Raw genomic sequence first — 12,394 nt, 5'->3', positions numbered from 1 at the left:
CTATTTTGCTTTCCCCAAAGCGCTGGCCAGAATGAACTTTTGAACTTCTAATTCTCACCAATTTGGAAATAAAGAAAAATACCGTTTCAAAAATGAAATACTTAAATTGAGTTCACAAAATCTACCAAATTGAATTAACTTTTGAACTTCCAATTTTCACTAAATTGGGAATAAAAAAATCCTATTTCAAAAATTAAATACTCCTTAAATTAAGTTCGGTTTTTGCTACAAAAAGTCATAAATTTAGAGCTCAGTCAAAGAAATTAAAGAGAAGGAACACGAAGAGTGTTGCCATAAGAATTTTTCTCCTATAGTATTAGTCTGCATGTGCAGTTAAGGGTGGATAAGAGTAATTAAGACATATATTAGAAAAATTGAACTGTCAACATCTATAAGAAAGTAATGAAAATTTAAATATAAGGACTAAATCAAGAAAAAAAATCCCTAGAATATTATTAATTAAGAAAGGGGTTTGTCCCAGTCAGCATTTTCCCTTCTGTTTTATATAAATCTATATTTGCATGTGCAGTTAAGGGTGGATAAGAGTAATTAAAACATATATTAGAAAAATTGAACGGTCAACACCTATAAGAAAGTAATGAAAAATTAAATATAAGGATTAAATCAAGAAAAAAAAATCCCTAGACAATATCCTTTATTAAAAAATGATGTTTGTCTCAGTCTGCATTTTCCCTTCTATTTTATATAAGTCTATATTATCTCTTTCTACTTAAAAATAATAAGTGAGTCGTGGACAAGACAATTAGGATTTTAGATCTAGACTTGAAAGATATCCTTAACAAAAAAAAGAAATAGACTTGAAAGATAATTGTAAAGAGTCGTTACAAGTTTTAGCATCAATGTTCTTCTCTCTTTGCCACATTTTTAGACTCCAAAATTATCCACCTTCCTTTCAAGATTATTTCCAACCAAAATTATCCAGCTTTCAGGATTATTTCCAAGCAAATCTATAGATCCTCATCCAATTCTCCATCTCTCTCTATCTCTCTGTCTCTCAACAAAGTTTTTTGTTAGAGAAAGTGACGAAATGGGAGTCTCAATTTTAATGGTATTAGTCTATTATTTGCTTCCTCTGTTCTTATTATTAGCTCTTACCATGTTCCTACACAAAGTATGGTGGAAACCAATTCGAATAAGTACTATATTAGCTTCACAAGGAATCAAAGGTCCTCCTTACAAATTTCTTCATGGAAACACCAAAGAAATCTTCAACATGTTAAAGGAATCAAGAAACAAACCAATGGAATATTTGTCCCATGACATCTTTCCCAAGCTTCAACCTTTTACACATTTATGCATCAAAACTTATGGTATTGTTACTACTACAATTCTAGATCGTTTTTTATCGAATTAATATCGATTTTCTAATATGGGTACATGAAAAATAGGTAAAGTTTATCTTTCTTGGTATGGTCCTACACCTCAGTTGAACATAACCGAACCCGAATTGATCAAGGAGGTTTTTAACAATAGAGATGGAGTATTTGTGAAGAAGAAGGCTCAAGGGTTCTTAAAGAAGCTTCTAGGAGATGGGCTTCTGACAACCGAAGGCCGAAAATGGGTCAAGCAACGAAAATTAGCTAACCATGCTTTCCATGCCGAAAGCTTAAAGGTTTTTCTTTTTTTTTCTTGTTAGTTTTCTATCTATAAATGAAAATATATGTATGTATCTTCTTTTAAGCTACTTCTTGCTTTGGTTGAAGGGAATGGTTCCTGCCATGATCGCATCCGTTGAGTCCATGTTAGAGAGATGGAAGCATAAAGAAGGCAAGGAGATCGAAGTACTGGATGAATATAGGGTTTTAACGTCGGAAATAATATCAAGAACTGCATTTGGGAGTAGTTATGTTGAAGGAAAGAACATTTTTGAGATGTTGATGAAGTTGACCTTAATTTTATCTTCAAATTCATTTAAGATAAGGTTCCCTGGTATTGGGTAAGCTTACATACAATTATTGAACAAAATCAACTATATATATAAGTGTATGAATTGCATGAAAAGCGAATGCTAAATCAATTCATATTGTTGCAGAAAATTTTGGCCAACGAAGGACGAGATCGAAGCAAACAAATTAGAACAAGAAATACAAAAAATGATCTTAGAGATAATAAAGAGAAGAGAAGAACAGATGAAGAGAGGAGAGGTAGATGGTTATGGGAGTGATTATCTTGGATTGCTAGTAAAAGCTGATAAGGATCCCGATGAGAGCAAAAGAGTTTCGATCGAAGATATGATCGACGAGTGCAAAACATTTTACATCGCTGGTCATGAAACCATAACAAGTTTGTTAACATGGACATGTCTACTTCTAGCCATTAACATAGATTGGCAAGACAAGGCAAGAACAGAGGTGATGGACTTGTTTGGTTCAAATAATCCGACGCCGGATGATATTTGGAATGCAAGATTAAAGACAGTAAGTATAAACTTTTACCCACAGTCTTACTCAACACATTGATGACACAACCTCTGTACTTTTGATTTCAAAATTACCAGTTTTTCAATAAATTGATGGAAGTATGTGGTCAAATAGATGTCACATAAGCTTATGAGTCAAACTAAGTCGAGCTCTGAGTGAGGGAAAAGAATTATTTCCCATAATTTAAGCCAATCTACAATCATTTCTTCTTCTTCTCATTGCTTTTTTACGTTTTTTTTTGCAGATGAACATGATTATTAATGAAACCCTAAGGCTTTATATTCCAGTTCCTACCATAATAAGAACAGTTTCAAAAGAAGTAAGACTTGGAAAGTATACTCTTCCACCAAATATAGATGTTAGTATGGCGATTATAGCAAATCAACATGATCCTAAGATATGGGGAGAAGACGTTCTTCTGTTTAAACCAGAGAGATTTTCAGAAGGTGTGGTAAAAGCAACAAACAACAATCCCGCCGTCTTTCTTCCGTTTGGTTTGGGGCCTCGATCTTGTGTTGGTATGAACTTTGCAATAACCGAAACGAAGATTGCTCTTGCAATGATTTTGCAACGGTACCATTTTACCCTTTCGCCTGCTTACGTTCACTCCCCATCTCAACGTCTCACTACTCAACCACAACATGGACTTCAAATCATTCTGCACGCGGTATGATAGAAGCTTTCCGATATGCATATATGATAGAGACCATCAACATGGGTCTCTCGGGCAAACTCGAACATAGTTATTAAGAGAGTCCAAGTTTTAGAAGTTTCTTTATTTCATGATTCTATTGGGGGTAATAGCAATCAAGAAGAGTTTAGTTATTTAGAACTTATCTCTTTCCTAGTTTGTGTTTATCTAGAAGTCCTAGGACTCTATAAAAGGAGTTCAGCCTGTCCTTGTTATTTACATCTTTGAGTATGGAATAAAAATTATCCTGATTGCAACTTCTTTTCTAGTTTATTTATCTTAAATTAGTTTAGTTTATCATAGTTCTAATGGTGGATTCCATTACTTTAACGCTTCCGCAACAATCTACATCAACTGGTATTCAGAGCTTGAAGAATCTGGGAACCGATGAATATTTTTTATTGATACGTCTCTTCTTGAATGTTGGAAAACTTTCCATGTTTATGTTGGGATCTTAAGATGAAAGAAAAAATCATAAAGTTTCGAAAATTCAACTCTTCAACGGTCAATTTCATATAAATTTCTGGATTCAACACATGGAAGATTGGTTCAGAAATCAAGATGTTCATGCCAAAAGTAAGATTTTTTTTGGTTGAACAACACATGTCTGAAAGAATCTATGAACCATTCAATGCAATGCAATGAAGACTCATTAATCAAGGAAAAAAAAATTCATAGACGATTGGACTACATGGAAAAGTATCTTCGGGTATGTTGTTCTTCCTTTGGATGAATATTTGTCATATGCAGAAACAAAGATTGAATCAATTAGACAGTTCTCCAACATTAATTCATTCCCCGGCGAAAACTGCGGGAAAAATTGGTCTTTCTGTTCAAGTTGATGAATCTTATTGAAGTTATACCAGGGTATTGCTTGGAAAGTAGGCTTTTTGTTGGGTGAGATGTGGTGGGTTTAATTTCAGAGACTTGTGTTAATCTCAAGCTCTGGGATCTTGTGGAGACCTTAATTAATCATGGAATTGTTACTAAGTTATCTTCAACTAATTTGACTGACAATTTAGTGAAGAAGAGATCAGATTTATTTTGTCTCTGTATTAAGCATATTTCAGATATTCAATCCTCTAATCTTCTAACCCTTTTAAAGTACTTTCTCTCTCTACCTAAAAGTGGGTATAAAACTATGAAAAATGTGAGAAAAGATTGGGAAAATCAATCCCTTTTAGCTATTGAAAAGGCAATTAATCAAAATACCCATGAATCTTTAGCTAAACAAGCTTCAATCTTACTCATGATTGCATATGATGAGTTCTCATCATCTAAACTCTGTTTACATTATCTATTTGCATCTTCATAGATTGGCATTATCATTTTCTCTGTCTCGATTGAATGGAACATAGATATTGGGTTTAGTTAGGTACTCGGGTAAGTGGTTAAGGTAGTATGCGAAGTTTCCTCAAGCAGTTCTTTGCCCTAAAGCTTCATCGATATTAGGTCTTAGAGCAAGTCCAGCCTCAGCCACCCGCTCCAAGCCCAGCCGCTTGGAGCGGAGGCTGGGGCTCTTCCTTCAGTCGCCCCTAATGTTAGGGGCGACTGAAGGGGTCCCCATGTGACCGTTGGGGACGCCAACGGTCACATGGGGGACAGATCTGGCCGTTGGTTTATCCAACGGCCAGATCTGTTTGTTTTTTTTTATTTTTTTTTAAACAATTAAAAAATTATAAATAACTTAAAAATCAAAATACATTTTTTGTAATTCTAATTAGTTTTAATTTTTTTTTTAAAATTCTAGAAAAACATAAATATTAGTAATTAAAATACATCCCACCAAATGTCGGTTCCCGAATATATTTTTTTTCGAAAAATAGTTCAAACACGTATTTTATATATACATAAAATCACACACGTTTTTCGCACACCAACTAAAAGTGCACACACGCGTTTCCCACATGAACAAATTTTCGGCCTCAAGAGAGACTGGGGCTGGAGCTGAATTTTAGAGGCTGAGCTGAGGCCAATAATTTTAGGTGAAAAAGTGGTTTTTTCGGCCTAAGACAGGCTGGGATTGGACTTGCTCTTAAAGCTTGTGAATGGGTTCCTTCACTTGAATCTGAAGTGAAGGATCATTGGTTGGTTTTGGTTGAGTATATTTCTTCATTGGTTTTATATGTTGAATTACATGATAAGCTTATACTGATTGATAGGGTTGTGAAATCTTTATCCTCAGAAGCTAGATTATCTTGTTTTGTTGTTGATATTGTCGAGAATTTGAAGTCAGAAGTTGATTCTCGAAAAGATGCATATGATCTTTTGAAAGAGATGGGTGTATGCTAATTTATTGTTTGATAAATTGTTCCTTCGAGTTCTTGACACGACAACTTATGATAGAGTTTTGGTTTATAAACTTCACCACGATGAACGTGGGAATATGATTCAAGTTGTCATTGAAAGGGAAGATATAGAGAGAGTGATGAAGTGGCTGCCGAAATTCAGAGTTGATTTTTTCATAAAGATCAACCTGGTGGTTTTCATCGAATTACTAGATGACGGGAGATGTAGAAACTTGTTGGAAGTTTGTTTCCTCCAATTGATTTTTCGAGACTCCATGTTTTTTTAGTTAAAAAGACATCTTACCTTTTTAATGAGCTAGGCCCAAATAAACTTTTAAAATATTCTTGAATGACAATTTTGTAGGCACTCACATTTTCAAGGTCAAAAATACCCTTTGCTTATCTAAAAATACCAGGAAACCCTAGAATGCTAAATTATAATAAACATGAATGACTGAAATAGAGAAACGACCGTGGCTTATTTGGAAATTTCGCGGAGCAAGTTAAAGTCAATTTCTTGCTATAAGATCATAAACATATTTTAGGTTTTGGTGATTAAATCTCTTTACTTGTTGTTAGAAGATGATTTTGAAGGGTTTGAGTTAAGTTTTGGTGAAGAATTTTAGAGAGAGAAAGTTGTAGTTTCCAATTTTTGAACCTTTAGGGTTGAAGTAATTTTTTGGTATGTTAGTTCTGATGTTTTGTTAGTTCTGATATTTTGTTCAAACTTATTTGTTAGATTTGTATGGAAGTTGTGGAAATATAGTTGATGAAAGAAATGTATTTGATAAAATGCTTGAAAGAGATGTTGTTGCTTGGAATGCAATGTTAGTTGGTCATACAAGATTTGAGTTGGTAGAAATAGCTATAAAGTTGTTTGATTAAATGTCCGTGAGAAATGTTTCTTCTTGGACAATCATGATAGGATCTTATGTTCAAATTGAGAATTTCACGAAAGCTTTGGAAGTTTTTCGAAAAAATATAAAAAGATGGTGCTAGAGCTCAGCAAGGTGTTTGCAAGGCTATGCAAGGTATTTGCAAGGCTCTGCAAGGTGTTTGCAAAAGCTTTTCAAGCTTAGCAAAACTTTGAAAACTTTTCCCATGATTGATCAAAATCAGTTGAAATAACCATGAACTCTATTCACATCATGTTCGTCTTCTTTTTACAGGGGTTCGGGGGGCGGAGCCCCCATTTTTTTAAAGAAATTTATATGCATCTTTATATTGTAAATGTTTTTGACCTTCTTTTTACAGGGGTCCTAACCCCATTACAAAAATATGTAGCTAGAATTTATATTGCAAATGTTGTTGACGTTCTTTTTACGAGTATTCGGTGGCGGAAACCCCGTTTTTTCGAAGAAATTTTCAAAGTTATTCATACAAATAATATGGACTTTAAAATTTGTAACTTTGTAAGACATTGCAAGTACTTTGCAAGACTATGCAAGGTGTTTGCAAGGCTATGCAAGGTGTTCGCAAGGCACTGCAATTACTGTGCAAGGCAGTGCAATCACTTTGCAAGGCACTGCAAGGAGTTTGCAATCTATTCAAAATATGTAAATACAATATGAAAATAAGAATACACAAACATTGTTCAAAATGTAATTATCTCATCCAACCAATCAACAAAATATTAATAAAAATATTTATTCATTCATCAAAAGATTCATATCTAAGAGACAAATTTAATTTTTTTTTTCTCTTTTTTCTTACCAACAGTAATTCTCATCAGAAATTATATCAACAACTAACTTTCCTCTAATTTTAGTCATCTGAGATGGTTTGATGTGCATTTCTTCAATATCACCCTACTTAGTCATATTTGAAATAAATTGGCACGCGTATAAAGCACAATCGACTCTGTAAAGAAAAGATAAGTCATTAAGTTGATAAATAACCAAAAACATTTCTTGCTATAATAAAAAAATTATGATTTTATACTTACGAAGTTTCTAATTATTGTGGACAATTTACTTGCATTCTCGTTATTCGTGGAGGTTTTAGACGCGAATGGTTACTATTGTAAGCATAAATAAGACAAACATCTACAATATAAAATAAATAATTAGTTTGCATGGAGTTTTCAAGACTTTGCAATCACTCTGCAAGCCTTTGCAAAGACACTGCAAGGCTCTGCATGGACTCTACAAGGCAATGAGTGTGCAATCTATTTAAAACATATTGTAATGACAAAATGAAAGCAAAAAAGAAGACAAACACCAAGGGTTCAAATTTACCACTCCCTTTCCATACGTTAAGAATTTGTCGGCCTTCCTCTTAAGATTCTCGTTGTTTGGCATCATGGAGTTCAAGTGATGTCATTTCCAAGGATTCAATGTCAATACAAAAAACGTTCAATAATAACCACTGAGTTCATTCTTTGACTTCCGATGATTGATTGAGAATCTCAACATTTCAGAGGAATCATCAAAGTTTGATAATTTTGAAGTGTTTCGGTTCTTCTGGAAAACTATTAAAAAAGATTAAAAGAAATATGTAAGTATTCTGTCATTATTTTTCCAACTCTATGAAATCAATTCAAAAAACATTTTACAATTGAGTTGTTTATAGTGAAAGTTGTTTGCCACTTAGACGCAAAGGCTTTCCAAAGACTTTGCAAGACAGTCGAAAGTGTTTGCAAGACAGTGCAAAGACTTTGCAAGGCTCTGCAAGCACTCTGCAAGCTAATGCGTACATAAATTTTTAGTATACATGAGAGCAAATATGAATATAAATCAATTGTACTCAAAGATGATAATAAAATATTTAAAGATACTCAGTTCGAACCCTTTAGTTCAGATATGCAGTTGCTTAATCCATTTAAGCTTGACCGCATTGATAATTTTCTTTCTACGATCGCTTTAGCATTTGATCCCTTTCATTTTTTTTTGTGTTTCTACTTTACCCATACTGTCCATAAAAAGAATTTTATGGGTAGTCAAGAGATTATAAACCTTACAAAGATGTTATATTGTCTAATTATATAACATAAATTAAACTTAACAAGGTGTTTGCAAGACAGTGCAAGGTGTTTGCAAGACTCTGCAAGGCAGTGCAAGGTGTCTGCAAGGCTTTGCAAGGCAATGCAAGGTATTTTGCAAGGCAGTGCAAGGTATTTTGCAAGGCAGTGCAAGGTGTTTTGCAAGACAGTGCAAGGTGTTTGCAAGGCAGTGCAAGATGTTTGCAAGGCAGTGCAAGGTGTCTGCAAGGTGTTTGCAAGGTGTCTGCAAGGTGTTTGCAAGGCAGTGCAAGCTCATTGAAGAATTTCGTCGAGCAGGTACTGTGCATCATTTAAACATCTATGAACAATACATCTATGAACAATACATCTATAAACAATACATGCTAAAATCAACAGAAAGTAATGTTAAACCCTAGCTTTCCATAGGGAACTCACTTTTTGGATTGAAATCTGAGTTATTAGAGTTTTCTAGCTGATCTGTATACCTTATCTCCTCCCAATTTTGTTTAGGTCTATGAGAACTAACAGATTATAACGCAGTTGAAAAATCACCTATTTCTTTTAACCTAACATTTGCGTGTCTCTGCCTTTTCGAATTCATACCCAAAAGCATCATTTCTTTGCATCCCTGTAATCGTGCGTGGTAAACCAAATTAACAAAAACAATTCAAATAACTTTAGTTCAAACACAATTTGGTTACCACAACTTCTTCAATCTAATTACAAGGTACATTTCATCAATCTCCCCTTGCTAAAATCAAATTCTAAAACTCAAAATGCTAAACTCAGAAATAGTGCGTGGGTTTAGAGAGAGCCAGAGACTATAATTGTGGGGTTAGAGAGAGAGAGAGAGTGTAATTTCTTACACTAGGGTTAGGTTGGTCTTTTCACTGAAATAGAAAATTACATAATTGCCACCAGGGAGGTGAAGCCTAAAAAAGTTTGATGAATCTTTTTTAACCAAAGTCATAATTTTTTAGGGAGTTTTGGCCAAATTCCCGTTTTCGAGATCCTTCGCATCATGGTTTATGGATTGTATTTGGTGATTTGGTTCATATCTGTCTTCTTCGGATTTTCGACACCTCTCGTTCAAAATGGGAATTAAGTATCGCATTGTTGAGTCTCACTTCAAGGCAAGTTCGTTCTCGAACGGGGAGTATGATGGCGACCATCAACATGGGCCTCTCGGGCATAACAATAATGGGCCTCTCGGGCAAACTCCAAGATAGTTATTAAGAGAGTCCAAGTTTTAGAAGTTTCTTTATTTCATAATTCTATTGAGGGTAATAGCAATCAAGAAGAGTTTAGTTATTTAGAAGTTATCTCTTTCCTAGTTTGTGTTTATCTAGAAGTCCTAAGATTCTATAAAAGTTCAGTCTGTCCTTGTTATTTACATCTGTGAGTATTGAATAAAAATTATCTTGATTGCAACTTCTTTTCTAGTTCATTTATCTTAAATTAGTTTAGTTTATCATATTTCTAATGGTGGATTCCATTACTTTAAAGCTTCCGCAACAATGTACATCAATATATGATTATCCGGGTAAGATCGACTCGTACTTATACTTAATCTCATGGTGTTTTATGTTCTATTTTATAAACGAGGTATATAGTTTAACATTGCTTATTAAATGGACCCTTTTCAGTGTTCTTCTAGAACTAATAGTCTGCAATTTCAGATCGATGTACAAAGCAAGCCGATCATTCACATAAGAAGAGATTAAACAACAAGTAGCTAGAAAGTATACATAAGCAACTAATTTCTATTCCAATATCATTTCATGTTCTCGAAAAAGTTTAGTGACTTTTAACAAGCAAGAGGACAGGATAATTTTATAAGAACACAAGATAAATGAATAAGTGAACATAGTACCCGTAAGTTTACTTCTTTCTTTGATTCCTAAAGTAAGATATCGGGTTTTTCTCAAAGCCTTCCCTGATGATCCTGTGATTTCTTCCTGGAGCCTTCGTCGTCTTCAGAGGAATGAAACCAATACGTTTTGAAATCCACCCTATAATCAGCACAACAAGCACAAACCAATAAGGATGTTCTTTGAACTTCTCTACTAAGAAGATCCCAAAGACATTGACAGAAGGCATACGTTCCTTCACTTCATTTACTGCAAAAGCTACAGAGCTCTTAACATACGGAATCACTTCGAATTTCTTTGCTGCAAAACTTAAAAAGCTCTTAACATAATGTATAACTTCTTCGAGTTTCTCTACTGCAAAAGAGAAAGAGCTCTTAACAAGAGCAATGAGTACTTCTTCGACTTCCTCTATTACAAAATAGAAAGAACTCTTAACAAGAGGAATGAGTACTTCTTCGACTTCCTCTATTGCAAAACAGAAAGAACTCTTAACAAGAGGAATGAGTACTTCTTCGACTTTCTCTACTGCGAAATAGAAAGAACTCTTGAAATAAGGAACTGTTTTGTTTACTTTAGTTGATTTGATTCTCATTAAAACTAAAATGAATTAGTACAAGAGTATTTAAAGAGCAATTACAACTAACTCTATAACAAATACCTAATTCTATAACAAACTCAAAACAGAAATGGTTTCTCTCTCTAACTAACTATAACAAACTCAAGGTAGTTGGGTTAGGCTGAGTTGAGGGTGGACGAGAACTGGTTCAGCCATAACCAACTTAACAGAAATTGAAGTGTTATGATTAGGTATATAGGAGCCAAACAAGGAGCTGTCCAACCCAATTAAATTATACCCAATTTGAATTATTCTCTATCTCTATTACCCTCCCTCAAGCTAAGCAATTGGAAAGAGCTTAAGCTTGGATCTGAGTTGTGTGAAAGGAGGTCCTGGAAGAGCTTTAGTAAGAATGTCTGCTGGCTGATCTGAAGTGTGGACATATGAGAGCTGAATTCTCTTATTTACCACCAACTCTCGAATGAAATGGAAGTCCAATGCAAGATGTTTTATCTTGGAGTGAAAAACAGGATTTGATGCTAAGGCCAAAGCTGAAACATTATCACACCATAGAGTTGGTGGAACAGAGATAAAGCAATGTAAATCCTTTAGAAGAGAACAAATCCATAAGGTTTCAGCTGCAGTGTGTGCAAGAGAACGATACTCTGCCTCTGTAGAAGACCTAGACACAGTGGGCTGCTTTTTAGCTGACCAAGAGATGGGATTTCCACCCAAGTATATAATGAAACCAGATGTAGATCGACTGTCACAAACACTACCAGCCCAATCTGCATCTGCAAATCCTTGTATTTCTAAAGATTTGCTTTTAGTAAAATGAATTCCATGTGTGATGGTTCCCTTCAGATATCTCAGAATTCTTTTCACAGCTAACAGATGTGAAGTCCTTGGTTGACTCATAAATTGACAAACAAGATTAACTGAATAACTTAAATCAGGTCTTGTCCAAGTAAGATACTGCAAGGCCCCCACTAAACTTCTATAATAGGTAGGATCAGTAAGAAGCTCACCATCATTTGGACTTAGTTTTGTTCTGTGAGGGAGTGGAGTAGAACATGGTTTTGCATCAGCCATTTGTGCCTTTTGAAGAAGATCCAAAGCATATTTAGTTTGGGAAAGATGAAGTCCAGACACATCTCTTTTAGCTTCCATTCCTAAAAAATAATGAAGAGGACCTAAGTCCTTCATAGCAAATTGTGAACTTAGAGTTTTGATTAGGGAATCACAAGCTGAGATAGAGTTACCAGTGACCAATATATCATCTACATATACTAACACATACAGAAGAATCCCATTGTCTGAGAGAACAAATAGAGATGTATCTGAGAATGATTTTTGAAAGCCTATGGCTAGCAATGAATCCACTAATTCTTCATACCAGGCTCTTGGAGCTTGCTTCAAACCATAAAGTGATTTATGAAGCTTACAAACATAATTTGGATAGCAGATGTCTTGAAAACCTGGAGGTTGGGTCATATAGACCTCTTCTTTGAGATGACCATGAAGAAAAGCATTACTCACATCAAGTTGTTTAACTAACCAATCATTTTGAACAGCAAGAGAGAGA

The 12,394-nt window shown here is 34.5% G+C and overlaps 1 protein-coding gene and 1 pseudogene across 1 annotated transcript; both read left to right on the top strand.

Moving 5' to 3' along the window:
* The first annotated feature begins 831 nt into the window (after positions 1-831).
* LOC147565889 (cytochrome P450 CYP749A22-like) lies at positions 832-3,389 on the top strand. Its single transcript, XM_086652368.1, has 5 exons — positions 832-1,331; positions 1,410-1,633; positions 1,725-1,957; positions 2,054-2,438; positions 2,686-3,389. The coding sequence occupies exons 1-5, from the start codon at positions 1,049-1,051 to the stop codon at positions 3,112-3,114; spliced, it is 1,554 nt and encodes a 517-aa protein (XP_086508494.1). The 5' UTR covers positions 832-1,048; the 3' UTR covers positions 3,115-3,389.
* Positions 3,390-3,876: 487 nt separating this feature from the next.
* Positions 3,877-5,424, top strand: LOC147565888 (uncharacterized; annotated as a pseudogene).
* The last annotated feature ends 6,970 nt before the right edge of the window (positions 5,425-12,394 follow it).

The sequence above is a fragment of the Eschscholzia californica genome, unplaced genomic scaffold (genome assembly GCF_041429995.1).
Source record: "Eschscholzia californica isolate CP2 unplaced genomic scaffold, dmEscCali1.0.p SCAF_1, whole genome shotgun sequence".
Classification (NCBI taxonomy): Eukaryota; Viridiplantae; Streptophyta; class Magnoliopsida; order Ranunculales; family Papaveraceae; genus Eschscholzia; species Eschscholzia californica.
The sequence above is the reverse complement of the archived record's forward strand: the minus strand, read 5'-3'. Positions and strand labels throughout refer to the sequence as shown.

Excerpts from the sequence above, each read along its gene's own strand:
- LOC147565889 (XM_086652368.1), top strand. The coding sequence starts at position 1,049 with ATGGGAGTCTCAATTTTAATGGTATTAGTCTATTATTTGCTTCCTCTG. Across the intron at positions 1,332-1,409 it reads TTTATGCATCAAAACTTATG|GTAAAGTTTATCTTTCTTGG; the intron begins GTATTGTTACTA and ends CATGAAAAATAG. Across the intron at positions 2,439-2,685 it reads GGAATGCAAGATTAAAGACA|ATGAACATGATTATTAATGA; the intron begins GTAAGTATAAAC and ends TTTTTTTTGCAG.